Source organism: Mobula birostris, chromosome 10 (assembly GCF_030028105.1).
Source record: "Mobula birostris isolate sMobBir1 chromosome 10, sMobBir1.hap1, whole genome shotgun sequence".
Lineage (NCBI taxonomy): Eukaryota > Metazoa > Chordata > Chondrichthyes > Myliobatiformes > Myliobatidae > Mobula > Mobula birostris.
The window spans coordinates 21,089,209-21,111,336 of record NC_092379.1 but is presented as its reverse complement, the minus strand read 5'-3'; the positions used below and the strand labels follow the sequence as shown (position 1 = coordinate 21,111,336).

The 22,128-nt window shown below is 45.8% G+C and overlaps 1 protein-coding gene and 2 gene segments (V, D, J or C); 1 reads left to right on the top strand and 2 right to left on the bottom strand.

Annotated features, from left to right (window-relative positions):
• The window catches only part of LOC140203544 (uncharacterized), a 281,956-nt gene that overhangs the window by 112,477 nt on the left and 147,351 nt on the right, over positions 1–22,128 (top strand). The window lies entirely within an intron of this gene.
• On the bottom strand, positions 590–20,344 carry LOC140204455 (Ig heavy chain C region-like). The segment is given in 5 exon segments: positions 590–1,286; positions 1,933–2,253; positions 6,651–6,950; positions 8,239–8,550; positions 20,236–20,344. Coding segments are annotated over 4 exon segments (1,125 nt in total).
• On the bottom strand, positions 20,272–21,212 carry LOC140204456 (Ig heavy chain V region-like). The segment is given in 2 exon segments: positions 20,272–21,007; positions 21,116–21,212. Coding segments are annotated over 2 exon segments (375 nt in total).

The window sequence follows — 22,128 nt, the reverse complement described above, 5'->3', positions numbered from 1 at the left end:
ACGACTATCTGTGTTTCTTTCCTGCATCCACAGAATCACCTGCCTGACCCCCTAACTACAGAGTCCCCTATCACTGCTACTATCCTCTTCATTTTCCTACCCTGCTGAGGCACAGGGCCAGACTCTGTGGCAGAGGCGCGACCACTGTGGCTTCCCCCAGGCAGGCCATCTCCCTCAACAGTACTCTGTGGCTCAGTACAGATGCAAAACGTCTGCCCTCACAGACAGATGTTTAACTGCACCATTGTAACAGAACAATTCCCAACAATGGTATGTTTCATTCAGTTAGGGACACACAGGCACCAGATGAGGAGCAAAATGTTAATGGGGACAAGGAGCCCTCAAACAGTGATCCGACATTTTTGTCACCAATATGATCTTTGGTCAATGGTTTCAACTCTCAACTCTTTATCAGATGGCCATAGGTTCTAATTTCTCTGACCATTACTTGTCAACTGATCAGTGGGACACCCGATGCAGGAAGGGTTTCGACACCAGAGACACCTATTTCTCTCTGAGTGTGCGTCACATACCACACCTGATGTTGAAAGTTCCTTATTTCCCATCCCCAAAAATCACAACCAAGACATTTTCATGTCATATTTATTGAACTTGGATCGGTACATTGACACATACAAAGATTTAATTCATTGTGCAGTCCTGCACGGGGTTGAAATCCATTTAAGCGTGGCAGAAGAAGGTCTGAGATGTACACACAAACTCAGAGATTTGTGGTGAATCATGTTTGTAGTTCAATTGGGTTCCTGAACTTAAATTCTTTCTTAATTATTTGAAAGGGTCTAGGTTTTTATCATGTTTTAGCAGCTAAATAATCCTCTGTGATAGTTAATAATCATAAAACAAACAAATCTAGGGTTTCATGGATTGAATCACACAGTATCACACACAAGATTTAAAACTATCAGTCAGAACAAGTGAGAGATTGACCAGGGTGGGTTTGCTGTGAGATTTATTGATGCTTCGGAACAGGTTGGTTGTGAGCGACTCATGACCCACCACACAGGAGAAAGTGGTGCCGCTATTCCACTCCTCAGGAGAAATCTTCAGCTGACTGGTCAGAGTGTTCCAGCCATTTCTGGGGTCCTTGATCACTGGCTGGTTCACAAACCCTGTCTTCAGAAGGGTGTCATTGGCCATCCAGGCCACATAGATCTCTGCGGGAGAGAACTTAGTGACCAGACACATCAAGGTCACAGTCTGATCGGTGTCTACCTCATCCGATGAAGGGAGGAGGAGGTAGACCTGAGGACGAGTCACAACACCACCTGGAACAGAGAGAATCTCAGTTAGAATAAATCTTCCAATAATTCCCTACTTACCCGACACATTCTGGTCTTGCACCAACATGAACAATTTCTAAATCTGAGAGGCTTCACTTGATCTGAAACTGAAGGCTTTTCCCTTTCTGCTCATCATTGGGATTTGTGAAGTGGAAATCTTGAACCTGCTGCATTTTACAGCTTCCAGCAAGGTTAGTCCATTCAGTTCAATCAATGGGAGTCGCTGAACACAGGAACTCGACAGAAAGTGGAACTCAGCCCCTGGACTTGCATTATCCTGTACTGTTTGTTCCATCTCCCCTGGAGCAGGGGTGGCAGTCTAAGCTGTGTACATGTGAGAGGGAGTGAGAACCTGTGGAACTCTCTCCCACAGAAAACACTTGAAGACTTATCATCTAATATACTCAAGAATGGGTTGTATCTACTTCTTTGGGTGAATGGGTCAAAGAGAAAGCAGGAACAGGAATTTGAATTTCCATGTTCAGCTGAGACCAGATTGAATTGTTGAACAGATCAAGAAACCCAGTGGCCTGCTCCTGTTCTCATTTTCTATAGTCTATCACAGTGCTGGATGGTGATAAATCTATCAAATTGCTAAGATCAGACTTACATGAATTCTGTCCACACGTACCTGTGTCCTTCCTGATGGATTTCTTCACTGGTGTTGGCAAACCCTTGTCCTCTATCACACACGAGTACTCAGCCCCACTGTTCCAGTCTGCAGCAGAGACTGTCAGTCTGCTGGTGATCATGTCTTCACCTCCATTGCTGTCTGGACCCAGAGTCCTCACCCCATCTTCCCTCTTCCTTCCGTCCACTTGCCAGGTTACACTGAATACCTGTAAATCATTCTGAACCACCTCACACAGAATGGTCGCTGTCCTCTTTGTCCAGATCTCTTCGAAGGGAGGTTTGCTTAAAGTGACTGAGGAGTAGGTATCTGAACATTCATCTGGGAGAAACATTACAATTATTATTTCACCATTCCCAAATGGACGAGTTTGTCACTGACAAGACCAACATTTCCTGTTCCCTCCTGGTCAATGATTTGCCAGTCCCATCAAGATGAGATGAGACCAATCAAATTTGGTGAAGAAAGGAATCTCCCCTACTGAGCAGACAGGGTAAGCACCCTGAGGAAACGTAAATGAACAACATTGGCCCTTACATTGTTTTTGCAGTTTCATGGTCACTTAAACTTTTACCAGCCACTTAATATAACAATACAGAAAATACCCAACATTTTAGAGTGCATCTGTGGAACAAGAAACAGAGCAGTTTCACGTGAAAATCTGCCAGAAAAAACACTTCATTTTTCAAAATTTAAGTATGAGAAATATTTTGCTTCTGTCACAAATGTTACAATGCACTTTTGTTCTCAATTTAGTATAACTAAAATTTTTGCTGCTTTGTCAGAATGTAGTGTGTTCAGGCCGCCATCCAGAGTCTTCCACACATTGTCCAGGCTGACTATTCCCACACAGGAGCAGAGGGAGAGCTGCTCTGCTGGAAATTCAGTCACATCTGAGGCACTAATCGGAGACTGGGATTAGGTTCAAAGGCAGAGGGAGAGAGCATTTTGAATACAAGTATTGGGGATCTCCAGAGTGCCTGTCCAGTGAAATGGTCTGGATTCTCCTCAAGTTATGAAATTACATTCTGGGATACAATTATCTCAGTTTTGGAAGATCTGAATTGTGTTGTCTGAGAGCAGAAAACAAACCGATGACTGGCCAATTTAAGTGCCAAATCAGATTAAAAAGATTAAGGCGTTGAGACTGAGGCAATGGATGAACCGGTATTCGGATCACTACTCTATGACGTTTCACTCAGCTCAGCACTGAACTGACTCTGCAGCTGCGGCCTGCAGCCATCGGCACTCACCTCAGCATGATAAATGAATAAAACAGCTCTTTGATCAGTTTTGTTTGTGCGATTGCACTCAAGTGAAGTTGTTGAGGCCGCCTCCCAATGCACTATCGTCAGTTCACTTAGATTGCAGCATGCTGTTGTGCAGAGGGACTTGGGAGTGCTTGTTCATGAATCTCAAAAAGTTGGCTTGCAGGTACAACAGGTCATTAAGAAGGTAAATGGAATATTGGCCTTCATTGCCAGAAGGATTGAACTCAAGAGCAGGAAGGTCATGCTGCAACTATGCAGGGTACTGCTGAGGCCGCACCTGGAGTACTGTGTGCAGTCCTGGTCTCCATACTTGAGGACGGATATACTGGCTTTGGAGGCAGTGCAGAGGAGGTTCACCAGGTTAATTCCAGGGATGAAGGGGTTAACCTATGAGGAAAGATTGAGTCGCCTGGGACTATATTCTCTGGAGTTCAGAAGAATGAGAGGGGATCTTATAGAAACATACAAAATTTTGAAAGGGATAGGTAAGATAGAAGTTGGAAAGTTGTTTCAATTGGTAGGTGAACTAGAACTAGGGGATATTGCCTCAAGGTTCAGGGGAGAAGATTTAGTATGGAAATGAGGAGAAACTGTTTTTCCCGGAGAGTCGTGAACCTATGGAATTCTCTGCCCAGGGAAGCAGTTGAGGCTTCCTCAATAAATACATTTAAGATACAGTTAGATAGGTTTTTACATAGTAAGGGAATTAAGGGTTATGGGGAAAAGGCAGGTAGATGGAGCTGAGTTTATGGACAGATCAGCCATGATCTTATTGAATGGTGGTGCAGGCTCGATGGGCCGGATGGCCTACTCCTGCTCTTATTTCTTATCTTCTTATTGCAGCTCTCTGCACTTTGTGTACACCATTTACACACTTGGTCACCTTCAGGCACGTGGGGTGTTCTTGCTCTTTGACATTTAGTGTGGAAGCTGATTGTGTTTGTGTCAGGGTTCAGACCTTCATTGAGAGTGTGAGTCGTGTCTTTGTCTGAAGAAAGAGCAGTTGTAACACACATGGTTCCAATCTGAATGGGTCGGATTGTCTGACAAATTATGATGTATATTTCTCAACCTTTCCCATTTCCGTAAGATTATGAACAATTTTCTCTTAAAACAGAAAGCCTGTGGGTGTAGTCTAGATGGTCATTGTTGTCCTGTAATATCACAAATATCAAACCTAGGTGTACACTGAAGGGTCATTGAATTGTGAATCTCAGTTTAATCAGCACTGTGATGTTGTTAAACATGCTTTCTGCAGGTTTCTCAGTTATGTCCCATATCAGCCTGTCTTAATGTTCAGCAGTCCCTGGGAAATGCGGTTCCCTCATAAAACCTGATGGAGTCAAGATCACTCCCTTTATTACTGAATGCTGGTGTTATTCCACAAGAGGCATATAATTCTGTCAATGCTTGGGTAATTCTAACAAAACACTCTCCTTTGTGACATTCCTTAGAGTCACTGAATTTCCCTCTTGGACTGAATTCAATGTCTGGGACGTGGATCAATGTAACTTTAGCAATTTGTCTGATCCAGGATTTACACACAAAGCATGTCAGATTGGACAGGAGATTGGTTAGACCCCTGAGTCTTGTCTCACCAATTTGTCTTGTGCCCAATATTATCAAAGGGTCATCCGTCCTTTGACTGAGTCAATTTGGAAATTCAGCCCCGTTCACCTTCATCACCTCGTGCCTCACAGCCATTGGGTGAAAAACAGGGTCCAGTTCTTGTTGACTGGAGTCGGACAGAAGGAAATCTGGCCAGGGAAACTGGAATTGGGATCTGAGTCACACTGAAGCAACAATGTACACAAATGAATGAGTGTATGGACAACCAGAAACACAAGAGATTCTACAGATGCTGGAAATCTTGAACAACACACACAAAGTGCGGGAGGAACTCAGCAAGTCAGGCAGCATCTATGGAGGGAAATAAACAGCCGATCTTTCGGTCCAAGATTACTCAGACTTACTGGAAAGGAAGTGGACAGAAGCCAGAATAAGAAGTTGGGAGGAGTAGAGAGGAATACATTCTGTCAGATGAGATGTGAGACCAGGTGAGGGGGAAAGTGTGTGGATGGGGGAGGGAGTATGAATTAAGAAGCTGGTGGGGGATAAGTGGAAGAGATAAATGGCAGAAACAGAAGGAATCTGACAGGAGAGTGGACCATGGAGGAAAGTGCAGGAGGAGGAGAACCAAATGGAGATGTTAGGCAGGTGAGGAGAAGTGAAGGGATGAGGGAGTATCTAGTATGAGGAATAGAATAAAAGAGAGAATAAAGGAGTTGGGAGGATTACTGGAAGGTAAGGAATAAGCATTCATGCCATCAGGTTGGCAGGTATCTGGATGGAATATGAGGTGTTGCTACTCCAACCTGACTTTAGCCTCAACCTGGCAGTCGAGGAGGCCATAGGCAGACACGTCAGAATGGGAATTGGAAGTCAAACTGAAATAGGTGGGCATGAGGATAATAGAAAGTCAAATTGAAATGTGATTGGAGAGGTTGTCAATTTGAATCATGAGTTTTCTTCTTCTCTCCGTTAAACTTCAGTGCCAATGGATACCAGAGGCAGGTGTGGAATCCAGTAAATGGATTGTAATACAGTTCAATAATGAATTGCATACACAGCCAATCACTTTATTTCACACTTTCCTGCTGAACAATGATACTGTTGGGTAGAACCATCGGAGAATGTTGCATTGAGATTACTCTGGTAAAAGAACATTGGCACAGGCTCCGAAAAACAGCTGGGACATTTTCCACCTGGAACTGGAAGATTCATAGATTTAAGTGTTAGATATTTTCACCTCTTTTCCCATGCTTGGAAAAAAGGAAGCCCCACATATTCCCACTCTCTATCCTCTGTATATCGCATCCTATCAGGATGAGGTTATGTCAGCCATGATAAATGCATGTGCTCTCTGAACCTGGCCGAGGATCTGAGGACACAAGGTCACAACATTCACTCGAGGATTGGACATCAATTCAAAAATAATCTAGGCACCTATATTTCAGTGAGTGGACAATCAACAGAAGAGTCTCTCAGGAAACACGGGAAACAGACTCTGGAGACTGAAGGAAATACAAAATTGCAGAGATATTTTTGAGGAATTAACACTGAGAAGACAATGAAAAGGGAAAGGGGAGATTTTCTCCAGATGGTAAAGCATGGGACGTGAGCTTTGCTCACTAACTTATTTTCATTATAACTACAAACAGAGACAACTAAAATTATTGAGACAGAATGGTCAGGTGACCTAATCTTACAGCTTTCCTGCCCAGTAGATGGGGGTTAAAGCTGCTGGTGATATGAGTTGATTCAAAGTGCAAAGATCATCTGTACATCACTCAACAAGAATGACAGAAGGCACAGAAATTGTCTGGGAGTATCAGTTAAATAGTTCAGCACTTTAATTAAATTAATTTTTCTTCAGACATCACTCACCCTCTCGATACGTCATGTTGATCTGACCACAGAAACCGGAAGGTGCGTGATTCACTTCACAAGTATATTTCTGTTTCTTGGTCCATTCCTGCACAGGCACTGTCAGGTAAGCGATTGTTTCAAATGTACCACCAGATCTCGGAGTGGAAGGGAGAACGATGCCTTCTTTAGCAGATCCAGTTTTTTTCCAGGATACTTTAACATTGTCAGGAGAGAATCCAGATATCACACAGCCCAGGACAGCATTTGCTTGACTGTGGATTGCCTCCCGGGATGGAACAAGGGAGCTGAGCTTCGGAGCTGTAACACATTTAATATCTGTTAGTACATGATTGTTTTGCCCATGTTTTAGGCTTCATTCCCCCTCATCCCGGGCAAATTCCCCAATTCCAGCCCTCTCAAGAATGTTGTTAATTTACAGCCGATCTGATGATCTGATGGCTCACACCAGTGAGTGGGAGGGCTGGGTGTATAACTTGCTCCTCCCAGCAGTGTGTCCCACTGTGCTATGATAATGCAGAGAGGTGGGTCATGGGGTTGAGGTGCAGACCTGCCATGATCTAATTGTTTAATGGAGAATGACTGATACCAGCTCCTGTGAGCAGGAGTACTTGGTGTTGGACTGTTTCCACTGGCAAGCTTGGGAAACACAATTTTACTTTCAATGAGAAAAAAGAACAGATGGACAGGAGGAAATTATTTTGTTGTAACTGCAAAGGCTTGTTCAGATCTGTGAGAAGCTGGTTAAAGAAGGGCAGTGCAGTGGATTCCTACATCACATTCACAAGGGATTGCTTTTACCAGAAGAAGGGCAGCTGAAGGGGAAAGTGCAGGAGGAGTGGGGTAAAGTTTAAATTGTTGTTCTGTGTGCAGGGGCACGATGGGCCAGTGGTCTCTGTATGTGTACAGGAGCTGATCTGTAGGAAGGGTTTTCTGGCAGGAGGTGGTGGAGAGCAGTGGTGCAGTGCTAGCCAGAGTGCACTGGAGCGCGTCCGGCACATCTTTAAGGAAAAAGGCGAAATAAACAAGCTAATTAAATAGGTGCCACCAGGGTGATTTGAGTATCTCAGAAAGTGCTGATCTCCTGGGATTTTTATGCACAAAAAAAACATTCAGCCAGTGGATTTAACAAGATATTTTTGCTCACAGAACAGCCACGCGCTGGATGGTGTTTTGTTTTGGGCTCCATTCTTTGTAAACTCCAGAGTCTGCTGTGCATAAAAATCCCAGGAGATCAGCAGTTTCTGAGATACTCAAATCACCCTGGGCGGCACCTAATTAATTAGCTTGTTTATTTCACCTTTTTTCTTAAAGAGGTGCCAGACATGCTCTGGTGCACTCCATCTAGCACTGCACCACTGGTGGAGAGGCTCCTGAAATTAGACAATGGAGTGGATACAATGGGGTTGGATCCTGATACTGAGTTTCACTGCCCATATTGACTTTCATACATCTTCTCACTGTCGTTGTAAGAGCAGAATAAAGGAGTTAGTTACCATGCTCCTACATTATCTGACAAAGCTTCCTACTCCAGATTTATGCTCTGACATCATTGCAGCTTTCAATATAAATTATTTCTGATACTAACGTTGAGGTTGACGTTTCTGCCACTCTGCTGTCACCATCTCGTTTGGCTTGTACCCTGCCTTGCAGGAGTAGACTTTATTCTTCCAGTCTGCCGCAGAGACTTCAAGCAAGCTGCTCATCGTGTACTTTGAATTTTGCCCCAACGCCGCCGGGTATTTCTTGATTCCTGTGGTGATGTCCCCACTGTTAGTGGACCATGTCTGACTGATGCTCTCAGGCTGATAGTCCTTGACCAGACAGACGAGACTGATGCCTTGGTCAGGTTCTGTGTTGCAGGAAGAAGTGATGTAGACTGATGGTGTGGATTTGACATCTGAAATGGAAAGAAATTCACAGATGATTCTCTAAATATATGCATGATCAGCAGAGAAAGGGGACGTTATATAAAGCAGTAAATTTCAAAATTATTCACCCCATTTAACAAAGCTGTTATCACTTCAAAACTCAGCTGTGAGTCTGTGTCGCTGAGGTAGGAGGGTGTGGATGAATCCCACAGTGGCAACTTGGACTCACAATCCAGGCCAACACTTCAGTGCAGGACTGAGGCAGTGACCCAATGTCCAATTGGTCGGTTTCAGTGAAAATACCAAAGTGACAATCTGTCATAAGAACATAGGAATTAGGAGCAGGAGTAGGCCATCCGACCCATCGAGTCTGCCCCGCCATTCAATAAGATCACGGTTGATCTGTGCGTAAACTCAGCTCCATCTACCTGCCTTTTCCCTATAACCCTTAATTCCCCTGCTATGTAAAAACTTATCTAACTGTATCTTAAATATATTTAGTGAAGAAGCCTCAACTGCTTCTCTGGGCAGAGAATTCCACAGATTCACCACTCTCTTGGGTAAACAGTTTCTCCTTATCTCCATCCTAAATCTTCTTCCTGAATCTTGAGGCAATGCCCCCTAGTTCTAGTGTCACCTACCAATGGAAACAACTTTCCTACTTCTATCTTATCTATCCCTTTCAAAAGGTTATATGTTTCTATAAGATCTCCTCTCATTTTTCTGAATCCCAGAGAGTATAGTCCCAGGCCACTCAATCTCTTCTCATAGGTTAACCCCTTCATCTCTTGAATCAACCTGGTGAACCTCCTTTGCACTGCCTCCAAAGCCAGTATATCCTTCCTCAAGTATGGAGACCAGAACTGCCACAGTACTCCAGGTGCGGCCTCACCAGTACCCTGTATAGTTGTAGCATGACCTCCCTGCTCTTGAATTCAATCCCCCCAGCAATGAAGGCCAATGTTCTTTTTGCCTTCTCAATAACCTATTGTAACTGCAAGCCAACTTCCAAATACATCCAAATATAATTCCTGATTCTGAGAAGTCTGTTAGCACCTGATCAGCGGAGTTTACAAAAAAAGTAAGATTTAGAAGAGTAATTTTGATCTGTTCAGTGTTGCTGTTGATGAGAGGAGTGACTCATGTGGATATAGTGGTATCTATTCTCCAGCAGTATGTGTGCAATATAGTGGAGGTTGGGAAATAAACTCTGCTTCTGAAATTAAACTCAACAGACGACATGATACAGCTGATACTGCCTCACATATTTACCGTGTGTGACTGAGCAAGAATTCCAACCCCACTGAGTCTGTGGAAACTACTGGCTAACCGGGAGGGAATGGTAACTTGCATCAGAAAGGACAGAGGAACTGTGGAAATACATTAGCCCAGACTCTGTGGAGAAGTGTCGGACAACACAACCGACAGTGACGATGAGATTCCTGGGCAGATGGAGAAATCTCAAAATGTCGTTAGATGCAGGTGATATTCTCACTAAATGACCAGCCCAGAGAGTTCACTGAGGAAATGCAGGTTGTGGCAATTCCCAACCACTTAACGTGCAAAATATACTTGAAAGCACTGGTTCCCAATTCATTTCACTGGAAAAGGAGACGTGTTGACTTATCAAGGTAGGTAAAAGTGCCAAGATCAATTAATTAATTGACCAATTGATAGCTTTGACAGGTAGATACATTGAGGAGATGTGGTTTGACCAGCTGTCAGAATCACCTTGAGCAGTGTTGTGGACGGGGTTTGTTCTGACCCACCGATGTGACATCATTTACCTCATGATTGACTCTGTCGATGACAGATTCTTGCTGGTGGATGAGGTTAAAATCACCCAAAAAGACTGCGTGGACACAGCAGAACATGCAGGAGCTCTGGAAGTAGGAGACTAGCGGGAGAGTATGTGTCAGACAGTGTGAATTGCAGTGTATGAGGACTTTGTTGTCAAACAGTAAGATGGTCAACAGAGACACACAGGCTTCAGATTGACTCTGCTATCAGAAGGGCAGCAAACTCAACATTTGGAGAGGAAGTCGAGTGGTGGGAAGGTCGCAATTTCAATCAGGAGCAAAATAATGAAATATTCACTTCACGGTTATCATTCAGGGATGAAGGGCATTAAGTATTGAAATCTGGGTTTGAAATAGAATAAATATAAATCAATAACTATAACAAGTAAATAGGAATCGATATAATGTAACTGGTCAGTAATGACAGCTGCATTGTTTTGAACTATTTCCAGGTGACACTGGGGACTGTGAAGACCATAAGACCATAAGACAAAGGAGCAGAAGTCAGCCATTTGGCCAATCGAGTCTGCTCCGCCATTTTATCATGAGCTGATCCATTCTCCCATTTAGTCCCACTCCCCCGCCTTTTCACCATAACCTTTGATGCCCTGGCTACTCAGATACCTATCAATCTCTGCCTTAAATACACCCAATGACTTGGCCTTCACTGCTGCCCGTGGCAACAAATTCCATAGATTCACCACCCTCTGGCTAAAAAAATTTCTTCGCATTTCTGTTCTGAATGGGCGCCCTTCAATCCTTAAGTCATGCCCTCTCGTACTGGACTCCCCCATCATGGGAAACAACTTAGCCACATCCACTCTGTCCATGCCTTTCAACATTCGAAATGTTTCTATAAGGTCTCCCCTCATTCTTCTAAACTCCAAGGAATACAGTCCAAGAGTGGATAGACGTTCCTCATATGTTAACTCTCTCATTCCCGGAATCATTCTACTGAATCTTCCCTGTACCCTCTCCAATGTCAGCACATCCTTTCTTAAATAAGGAGACCAAAACTGTCCACAGTACTCCAAGGGAGGTCTCACCAGCGCCTTACAGAGCCTCATCATCACATCCCTGCTCCTATACTCTATTGCTCTAGAAATGAATGCCAACATTGCATTTGCCTTCTTCACTGCCGACTCAACCTGGAGGTTAACCTTAAGGGAATCCTGTACAAGGACTCCCAAGTCCCGTTGCATCTCGGAACTTTGAATTCTTTCCCCATTTAAATAATAGTCTGCCCGTTTATTACTTCTGCCAAAGTGCATAACCATACATTTTCCAACATTGTACTTCATTTGCCACTTCTTTGCCCATTCTTCCAATCTATCCAAGTCTCTCTACAGACTCTCCATTTCCTCAGCACTACCAGCCCCTCCACCTATCTTCGTATCATCAGCAAACTTAGCCACAAAGCCATCTATTCCATAATCCAAATCGTTGATGTACAATGTAAAAAGCGGCCCCAACACGGACCCCTGTGGAACACCACTGGTAACCGGCAGCCAACCAGAATAGGATCCCTTTATTCCCTCTCTCTGTTTCCTGCCAATCAGCCAACACTCGATCTACGTATGTAACTTTCCTGTAATTCTATGCGCCCTTATCTTGTTAGGTAGCCTCATGTGTGGCACCTTGTCAAAGGCCTTCTGAAAATCCAAATATACAACATCCACTGCATCTCCCTTGTCTAGCCTACTGGCAATTTCCTCAAAAAATTGTAATAGGTTTGTCAGGCAGGATTTCCTTTAAGGGATCTATGCTGAGTTCTGCCTATCTTGTCATATGTCTCCAGGTACTCTGTAACCTCATCCTTGACAATCGACTCCAACAACCTCCCAACCACCGATGTCAAGCTAACAGGTCTATAATTTCCTTTTTGCTTCCTTGCCCCCCTCTTAAATAGCGGAGTGACATTTGCAATCTTCCAGTTCTCAGAACCATGCTAGAATCTATTGACTTTTGAAAGATCATCGCTAATGCCTCCGCAATCTCCACAGCTACTTCCTTCAGAACACGCGGGTGCATTCCATCTGGTCTGGGTGATTTATCTACCCTTGGACTATTCAGCTTCCTGAGTACTTTCTCTGTCGTAATTGTGACTGCGCACATTTCCCCTCCCTGCCACCCTTGAGTGTCTGGTATACTGCTGATGTCTTCCTCAGTGAAGACTGATGCAAAATACTCGTTCAGTTTCTCTGCCATCTCCTTATCTCCCACTACAATTTCTCCAGCATCATTTTCTATCGGTCCTATATCTATCCTCACCTGACTTTTACTCTTTATATACTTGAAAAAGCTTTTAGTATCCTCTTTGATATTATTTGCTAGCTTCCTTTCAAAGTTAATCTTTTCTCTCTTGATGACCTTCTTAGTTTCCTTTTGTAAGGTTTTAAAAACTTCCCAATCCTCTGTCTTCCCACTAATTTTTGCTTCCTTGTATGCCCTGTCCTTTGCTTTAACTTTGGCTTTGACTTCTCTTGTCAACCACGGTTGCATCCTTTTTCCATTTGAAAATTTCTTCTTTTCTGGAATATACCTGTCTTGCACCTTCCTCACTTCTCGCATAAACTCCAGCCACTGCTGCTCTGCTGTCTTTCCCGCCAGTGTCCCTCTCCAGTCAACTTTGGCCAGTTCCTCTCTCATGCCACTGTAATTTCCTTTACTCACCTGAAACACCGACACATCAGATTTCGGCTTCTCCTTTTCAAATGTCACAGTGAACTCAATCATGTCTCCTAAGGGTTCCTTCATCTCAATCTCTCTAATCACCTCTGGTTCATTACACAATACCCAATCCAGTACAGCCGATCCCCTAGTGGGCTCAACAACAAGCTGTTCTAAAAAGCCATCTCGCAGTCATTCTACAAATTCTCTCTCTTGAGATCCAGCGCCGACCTGATTTTTCCAATCCACTCGCATGTTAAATTCCCCCACAATTATCATAACACTGCCCTTCTGACAAGCCTGTTCTATTTCCTGTTGTAATTTGTAGTCCACATCCCTGCAGCTGTTTGGCAGCCTATAAACAACCGCCGTCAGGGTCCTTTTACCCTTGCAATTTCTAAGCTCAATCCATAAAGATTCTGCACCTTCCGATCCTATATCACCTCTTTCTAATGAATTAATATCATTTCTTACCAATAAAGCCACGCCTCCTCTCTGCCTACCTTCCTATCCTTCAGGTACACCGTGTAACCTTGAACGTTCAGCTCCCAGAGACATGCATCCTTTAGCCACGTCTCAGTGATGGCCACAATATCATACCTGCCAATCTGTAGCTGTACGACAAGATCATCCACCTTATTCCTTATGCTGCATGCATTTAACCATAACACCTTAAGACTAGTGTTTGGTACTTTTCGCTTGGATTTCACTGCAACTTTATTGCACTGGAACTCCTCCCAATGGCTACAAATTTGCCCCATCACCTGCCTGTCTTTCCTGACATCTTTAATGCTCACTATCTTAGATTTATTTCTGTTTTCCCCTTCCTCCGCTCTGTCATTCCGTTTCCCATCCCCCTGCCAAATTAGTTTAAACCCTCCCTAACAGCTCTATTAAAACTTTCCCACCAGGATATTGGTCCCCTTTGGGTTCAGGTGTAACCCATCTTTTTGAACAGGTCATACTTCCTCCAGAAGAGATCCCAATTATCCAAGAATCTGAAGCCCTGCCCCCTGCACCAGTCTCTCAGCCATGCATTCATTTGCTTGATCCTACTATTCTTGCCCTCGCTAGCACATGGCACAGGTAGTAATCCGGAGATTACTACCCTGGAGGTCCTGCTTCTCAGCTTCCTTCCTAACTCCTGGACCTCCTCCTTTGTCCTACCTATGTCATTGGTACCAACATTACCAAAACAACTGGCTGCTCACCCTCCCCCTTCAGAATATTCAGGACCCGATCCGAGACATCCCGTACCCTGGCACCTGGGAGGCAACACACCATGCGGGTATCTCTATCAGGTTCACAGAATCTCCTGTCCGTTCCCCTGACTATGGAATCCCCTATGACTACCGCATTCCTCTTCTCCCTCCTTCTCTCCTGCACAACAGCGCCAGGCTCAGTGCCAGAGACCTGGTCACCATGGGCGTCCCCTGTCAGGTCATCCCCCTCAACAGCATCAAGAGCAAGATATTTGTTGCTGAGGGAGACAGCCACAGGTGTGCTCTCCACTATCCAGGCATTTCCCTTCCCTCTCTTGACAGTGACCCAGTTTTTTTGACTCCTGTAGCCTAGGCATGACTATCTCCCTGTAGCTCCTGTCTATCACCTCTTCACTTTCCCTGAGAAGCAGCAGGTCATCAAGCTGCAGCTCCAGATCCCTAACACGGTCTCTGAGGAGCTGCATCTCGGTGCACCTGGCGCAGATGTGGCCATCAGGGAGGCTGGAGGTCTCCCAGGATTCCCACATCTGACACCTTGAATAAAGCACTAACCCTGCAGGCATGCAATCTAATTCTACAGGAATGAAACAGGAAAAATAAGTCTACTCACCCACTTACCTCGCCAAACAGACGAACTTTTTAAACCGTTAGCTCGTACCGTTAGCTGTGAGACCCCTGCTGTTCCTGTCTGTCCGGGCCGATTCGCGAAGGGGGGGCGAGAGAAAAAAAAGAGTTGGGGCTTCGCTCTTGCCCCTCCCGTTTACCGCCGAAGCCCGTTAAAGCCAAAGCCCTACACTCTGCTCCCACTCACTCTGCTGCCCGCTGTAGAGTGTGGTCTCCTTTTTAAACTCTCCGTGCTGTCCTGTTGACCTCACGCGTTTGCGCAGTCTCGTTCTTCTTGCACTTAAAGACGTTTTTTAAAAAAAACTGAGAACAACAGGAATTCTGCAGATGCTGGAAATTCAAGCAACACACATCAAAGTTGCTGGTGAACGCAGCAGGCCAGGCAGCATCTCCAAGAAGAGGTACAGTCGACGTTTCAGGTCGAGACCCTTCGTCAGGACTAACTGAAGGAAGAGTTAGTAAGAGATTTGAAAGTGGGAGGGGGAGGGGGAGATCCAAAATGATAGAAGACAGGAGGGGGAGGGATGGAGCCAAGAGCTGGACAGGTGATTGGCAAAGGGGATATGAGAGGATTATGGGACAGGAGGCCCAGGGAGAAAGACAAAGCGGGGGTGGGGGGGGAGAAACCCAGAGGATGGGCAAGGGGTATAAACAGAGGGACAGAGGGAGAAAAAGGAGAGTGAGAGAAAGAATGTGTGTATAAAAATAAATAACGGGTGTGGTACAAGGAGGAGGTGGGGCATTAGCGGAAGTTAGAGAAGTCAATGTTCTGATGTCTTCTATCATTTTGGATCTCCTCCTCTCCCTCCCACTTTCAATTATCTTACTAACTCTTCCTTCAGTTAGTCCTGACGAAGGGTCTCGGTCTGAAACGTCGACTGTACCTCTGCCGAGAGATGCTGCCTGGCCTGCTGCGTTCACCAGCAACTTTGATGTGTGTTGCTTTAAAAAAAACTGCCTTCCTTCAGAATTCAGCTCCCACGATGCTCTGTAGTCCCGATCCAAAAGACAGTCGTTGGTAGCAACCTTCCTTTTTAATCTCTCCGCGCTGTCCTGTTGAAGTCACGCGCCTGCGCAGTCTCGTTTTTCTTGCTCTCGAAGAAGTTTAAATAAAAACTGCCGTCCTTCAGAATTCAGTTCCCACGATGCTCTGTAGTCCCGATCCAAAAGCTCAGAACTCAGAACATTTGCCTTCCTGAGCAAACACAGGCGATTCAGGTTGACAGGACAGGCAGAGCAGAGAAATTGACCCTTTCTCATTCCTTTCAGACTGAGCCTGAAACAACCAGTGAAATGCTGATGTCAGACTCCCCATCGGGGACACAACTTCTGTGAAACAGCGGGACAAGCTGACCTGTGCTGTGGGTGAAGTGTCACAGGAGAGAAAGCACAGGGCATGGTGCCAACTGGACCATGTCCACACAGACCGGGCCGAATGGTGCTGGTTCTAACCTGCTGGGACTCTCCCCTCACTCCTACACAGGGAAAGGTGGGACCTCGCTGGATTGCTGGATGCTGGCGGCTTGCATTGAGGAGTGTTGGGGCCTGAGCATTAAATAGCCTCAAGCAGCACCCTGCTGGGACTCTGAGTCCAGAACACCCTGACGCTTGGCAGTTGTGGGGAGTGGATTGTCTTGTGTCAATGCTGTCATGTAACTTAACAGGTTTGGAATGTCTGGGAAACATTAAAGTTGATGCAACAATTAATCCAGCATATTTTGTTTAAAATAATAAATCTGAAATGCATTAAAACATAGTAATCAGCCGGAAATCATTCCTGACAAAATCCCTTCCCAAGGCTCAGAATCCCCAGTCAGATGAATAGGAAATGAGATCCTTTGTCAGGTCCAGCCTGTGGAGGTGGATTTCCCAGTATTATCCTGGGACTTCTAGCAGGACCCGATGCCATGTGGTAGAGTGTGGTGACAGCTCTGGAGGCATCTGTCCCTCAGTAAATCCTGGGTAACAGTGGTCTGTGGAACTGTGATACTGACTCCAGTGTAAGTGACTGATCACTAGTTGTCTCGTTCAGACTGCCAGCTACAGCCAGCACCATTCAAACCACAGTATCCTCAGCCTCCCAGGTACACAGCAGCTCAGGAACTGGCTGGTCAGCTGAGGTCTAAGGATCCTCACTGCTCTTTATCGACATTAACCCCTGAAAACAACGGAATTGCTGCACCAAGGACCTGGGACCATTTGGACGATTTACAACCAAATAGTGTCTGTCTATTCATCTACTGCACAATCAGGATTCAGATCAGGAGTTCCCAGTGGTGGGGAGCTTTAGGAATTGTAGGCTAAAAGTGACCATTCCCTTCCAACGTCACCCAGACTAGATTGTCATGTTGTAGTTCAGTTTGTGGGAACAAGATGCAGACAAGTTGGATGTTTAGTCCCGCATATGAAGTGACACACTGCAGAAGTACTTGCTGGGATCAGAAAGGCTCTGGGATGTTCTGGGGTTACAGAAGTCAATGAAAAACACTTGTTTTCATCAAATTAAATTCAATAAAATAAAACCTGAAACAGCGTAGTTGCCAAAAATCAGACTGACCGAGTTTGGTGAAAGGTCATTGATGTGAAACATTAACTCTGCTTCTCACCCACAGATGTTCCCTGAGCTGCTTAGTGTTGGCAGTGCAGGAGGCACAATAATGTCAGTCGGTGAGATTTGCAGCTGAGGATCTTTTACATCCCGGGACCAGCAGGTGGTAAGTACAGTTCTGTCTGGATCAGTGTACCTCTGTGTCTTTATAAAAACACCCATCAAACTGACAGCAGGGTGCTGGGGTGAAGAGGAGAACTGGATCTGGGCGGGTCACAGGGTGCTGGGGTGAAGAGGGGAACTGGATCTGGGTGGGTCACAGGGTGCTGGGGTGAAGAGGGGAACTGGATCTGGGTAGGTCACAGGGTGCTGGGGTGAAGAGGGGAACTGAATCTGGGTGTGTCACAGGGTGCTGGGGTGAAGAGGGGAACTGGATCTGGGTGAGTCACAGGCTGCTGGGGTGAAGGGGGGAACTGGATCTGGGTGGGTCACAGGGTGCTGGAGTGAAGAGGGAATCTGGATCTGAGAGGGTCACAGGGTGCTGGGGTGAAGAAGGGAATTGGATCTGGGTGAGTCACAGGGTGCTGGGGTGAAGAGGGGAACTGGATCTGGGTTGATCAGCTCAGAAGAAATTTGCAATGAAATGACACGAGTATTTGTATAAAATGATCGATGGTGAATCAGTAGATCAGGGAGACTTGGTCTGATTTTAGTCTGTACTGTAGTAAGTGGATACAACATCGGGTAGTATGAACAAAAGGTGGGCAATCTTATTTATTCATCTTTTGGGATCTGGGCTTTGCCAGTAAGTCTGAGTTGCCATTCTGGAGAAAAACACACTGAAGGGTCAGGAGTCATAAATAGGCTCAATGGGTAAGGATGAGAGATCTCCTTCCCTGAGGGACATCAGTAAAACTGAGGGGTCATCATTACTAATGACTACATTTAAAAACAATATCAATTATTAGGATGTTGGAAATTTGACCACACATCCAAATCTGTTGCGGGTTATTATGAACTGAGTTTAAATATGTCAGTTTTGTTGTGGTGGTATCCGTGGACTGTTCATCCATCCCTCTGCACTACTCATCTGCTTTGATGTACTGCCCTGTTTCCCATCACTCCGAATCCAACCTTGTGCCTGTCCATTGGATCACTGTGTCCACGGTGTCCTGGACAATATTTCTCCTTCAATAACATCACCAGAACAGACCTCTGATCGTTCTCACCTTGCAGTTTGTGGATTCTGCTGTGTGCAGAGTGGCTCCACATTCCCGACTCTACAACAGGGCTGTACTTTGAAACTACTTCATTGCCTGTGAAGAGCTCGGGGACACCATGAAAGGTGCTCAGTAAATGTCAGCACTTTATCTCACAACCACTTTTACTGAATCACCAGCAACACTGGTTAATGTAGGAAAGCACTTGTTAAACAAATCCAGTCGGGGTATGGAGGAGGGCAAGAAATTAGAGCAGTTGCTCTGTCTGTGAACTGAGAATGAGCAGTTCATTTGAACAGTAAAGTTCAACTCGTGAGTGTGTGATGGGACAAGGTGGGGGAAGCTACACTCTGTGTCTAACCTCTGCTGCCCCTGTCCTAGGAGGGATGGGACACTGCAGAAGGATATTTGTGTCTAATCTATAGCTGCCTGGACAGGACATGGGAGCTCTAATCTGCATTTAATTCATGCTCTGTGTACTCTGGGGTGCTTGATGGAATCCCTTTCAGAAGGAAATTCTCATATTTACAAAATAAGAACTGATTCCATTGAACGACAGAGCAGGGAGTAAGGCCATTCATCCGATAGTGTCTGTGCTTCCCTTCAGCTGAGCAAACCGAATAAACCCACTGGTCTCTCTGCTCTTCCCTGTATCCTGACAAAAGGCAGATCTCCTCCTGTTCCCTCTCTACACTCACTATTGGCCAATACCATCATTCAGGCAGTGCGTTCCAGATCACAAACGTTCATAAACAAACCTTCCCTTAAATGCTTGCCTATTACACATTATTGACTTGAACGCTTCCCTCCCCACCTCACCTGCACCACTCCCCTACCCTCTCCTACCAATGCAATGCTGCCTGGAATATGTGAAGGAATTGGGATTTCAATTCCCTACCTTACCTTTCCTGCACCACTTCCCCACTGCCTTCCTAACTCCAAAATTGTTCCCCACTGTACCACACCTCCTCACCCATCAAGGAATAAAATTAAAACCTTAATCTCATCAATTAGTCCTGGGATATCGCCGATACTTGTGCTGTATCCCGGGACGGACCTCACGCCGGACATTACAACGCTGGACATTACATGATAGGACTGACACCCACCTGTACCCTGGGGATATTGAGCCATCAACCAGATCATACATGTGTACACCATTCCCTCAGATTATGTCTTAATCCCATTACCTTCAACATGAAAGCAGCCGAAAGTAAAACCCGATCCCAATAATTTGACACTGAACAGATCCATTGTTGTCACTGACAGGGAACAAGTTCAACTGCACTGAAACGCTCAGCCCCTGAACGTGGCTTCAGTTAGTGCTGAGGATCAGAAGCCAGACTTGAACCAAACACTGAGCTCACTCAGCACAATCCGCCGGTGTCAAGGCACAGTCTGGTGACAAGATCCGACCCCATTCCCGAACCTGTTCCCGGTCTGTGGACAGTTCACTGGTGGGTGGGGTATGTACCCTTGTACTGTTACTGGGCTCTAGAGAAACCCGCCGGTTCGGGGAGATTCATGTACTTGCTCTAAATATCTCACTGATTTCAGGTGAATCACCGAATTAGTCAAAAAATAGATAAAATACTTGTGCGTGAAGATACAGTTGAGAAGTTGGTTTTACCTGAAGACACTGTCAGCAAGGTTCCTCCGCCCAAGTTGTGAACATAGTCACAGTGCTCCGTCTCCCCATTCACCCAGTGCAGTAATTTCACTTGCCCGTCACATCCAATAATCTCAGCAAAATGTCAACATGATCCCTGTCCGGAACGGGAGCAGCCGCTTCCTGGATTTCCATTCCAAACTCCGTCCTTGTCTCTTCCTGGCGTGTGAATAAAAGAGGCATTTTCACAGTTTTCCTGTCTGCGGACACCGGCTCCCGCCATCCCCCGGAATCAGAGTCAAATCCTTTTCGAGCTTTTAATTCTCCACGAATGGACATTTGTGCCCAGCAGTCCGAGTGAGGCTTCAGGGATTTGACTCTGGGAAGCAGCAATGCGGAATCCGTGGAGACAGACTGCGCTGCAGATGCTCCTTTGTCAGGACCAGTTGCTGTTCAGCTCCCAGTCACCGTGCTCCATATCCACCCCAGCTGTCATCTTTCGTACAGTAATAGGTGGCCGTGTCGTTCACTCTCAGGTTTTTCATTTGCAGATAAAAGTTGCTGCTGTCCTTGGAAGCGGTGAAGCGGCTCTGGACTCCAGGCGCGTAATACTTGTTACTTTCACTATAATACGTTACCAGCCACTCAAACCCTTGCCCGGGGACCTGCTTCACCCAGCTCATCCAGTAGCTGTAGACATTGAACCCACTGACCGCACAGGTCAGTGTGTGGGACTGTCCGGGATTTACCACCGCTGACTCGGGCTGTGTCAGCACGATGTCGGACCGCACGCCTGTCAATAAAAAGAGCAGAAATTAATAAAATGTTCCACGGGCAGAGGTTCACAAAGCCTCCGAGAAACAGCCGGTCCCGGGAGGGCGACAAGCCGTGGGCCACCCACCTGCCAGACAAGACAGGAGGAGACAGAGATAAGGAACGACCCCCATCGCCCTGAACACTGAGCTAGACTTGGACACTTTTGAGATCGGCGGCTTCAGCTCCGGCCGGCTTTGTCCGGAGCCGCAGTGAGCGCTGTTTAAATAGGGACGTGGGCTGTGAGTGAGAGAGGGAGCCACGGTTTGAACAGGCTCTCACACACTGAAAACAGAGGCGCGGCTTCCTGTTCCCACCTACAGCAGCGATTTCAATTCCCCAAAAGATGTTTGTCTCTGCAACAGGCGGCAGGTCAGCGGCCGTGACCAGATCCGGATTAAAGATCTGCCACACTCTGCTCGATTCAACAATTTCAGCGATGAACGGTTTGTGTAAACTGAAACACACAGAATCCCAGCCAGAGAGAATGAGAGACAACAGTCAGTGGACAGATATTCTCTTTAGAGACACTGTCTGAGACTGTCTTTGCAGGAAAATGTATTAAGCAACAAAAAGAGTTACCACACAATCTTCTGCCTGCACCCATACCACGAGAATCAATGTTTAACAGAGATTTCTGCTGGAAATGGGTGGAATCTACACATAAGATATTTTCGCTTTCAGGGACGAGGCACCATGAATTTCGCTGCTAAACCATGAGCAATTCTCCCCACAAAATCTCTTTGATCTCTTTCGGCCGGTGAGAGGAACAGGATGTTTGATGCAGGGAACTCGGGAGCTGAAGCCACACAGCAGGAGAAGTTGTTGTTGCTGTTAGCAGGATGCTTCCCACCTCCATTCCCCATCAAGAAGGCCTCAAAGCCATCCGCTACTTCCTGGATAATAGACCTCACCAGTTCCCCACCACCACTACCCTCCTCCAGTTGGCGGAACTGGTTCTCACACTTAATAACTTCTCTTTTGGCTCTTCCCACTTTCTTCAGACTAAGGGTGTAGCTTTGGGAACTCACATGGGACCCAGCTACACCTGCCTCTTCATTGGTTCTATGGAAGATTCTGTGCTTCAAACCTATTCTGGTA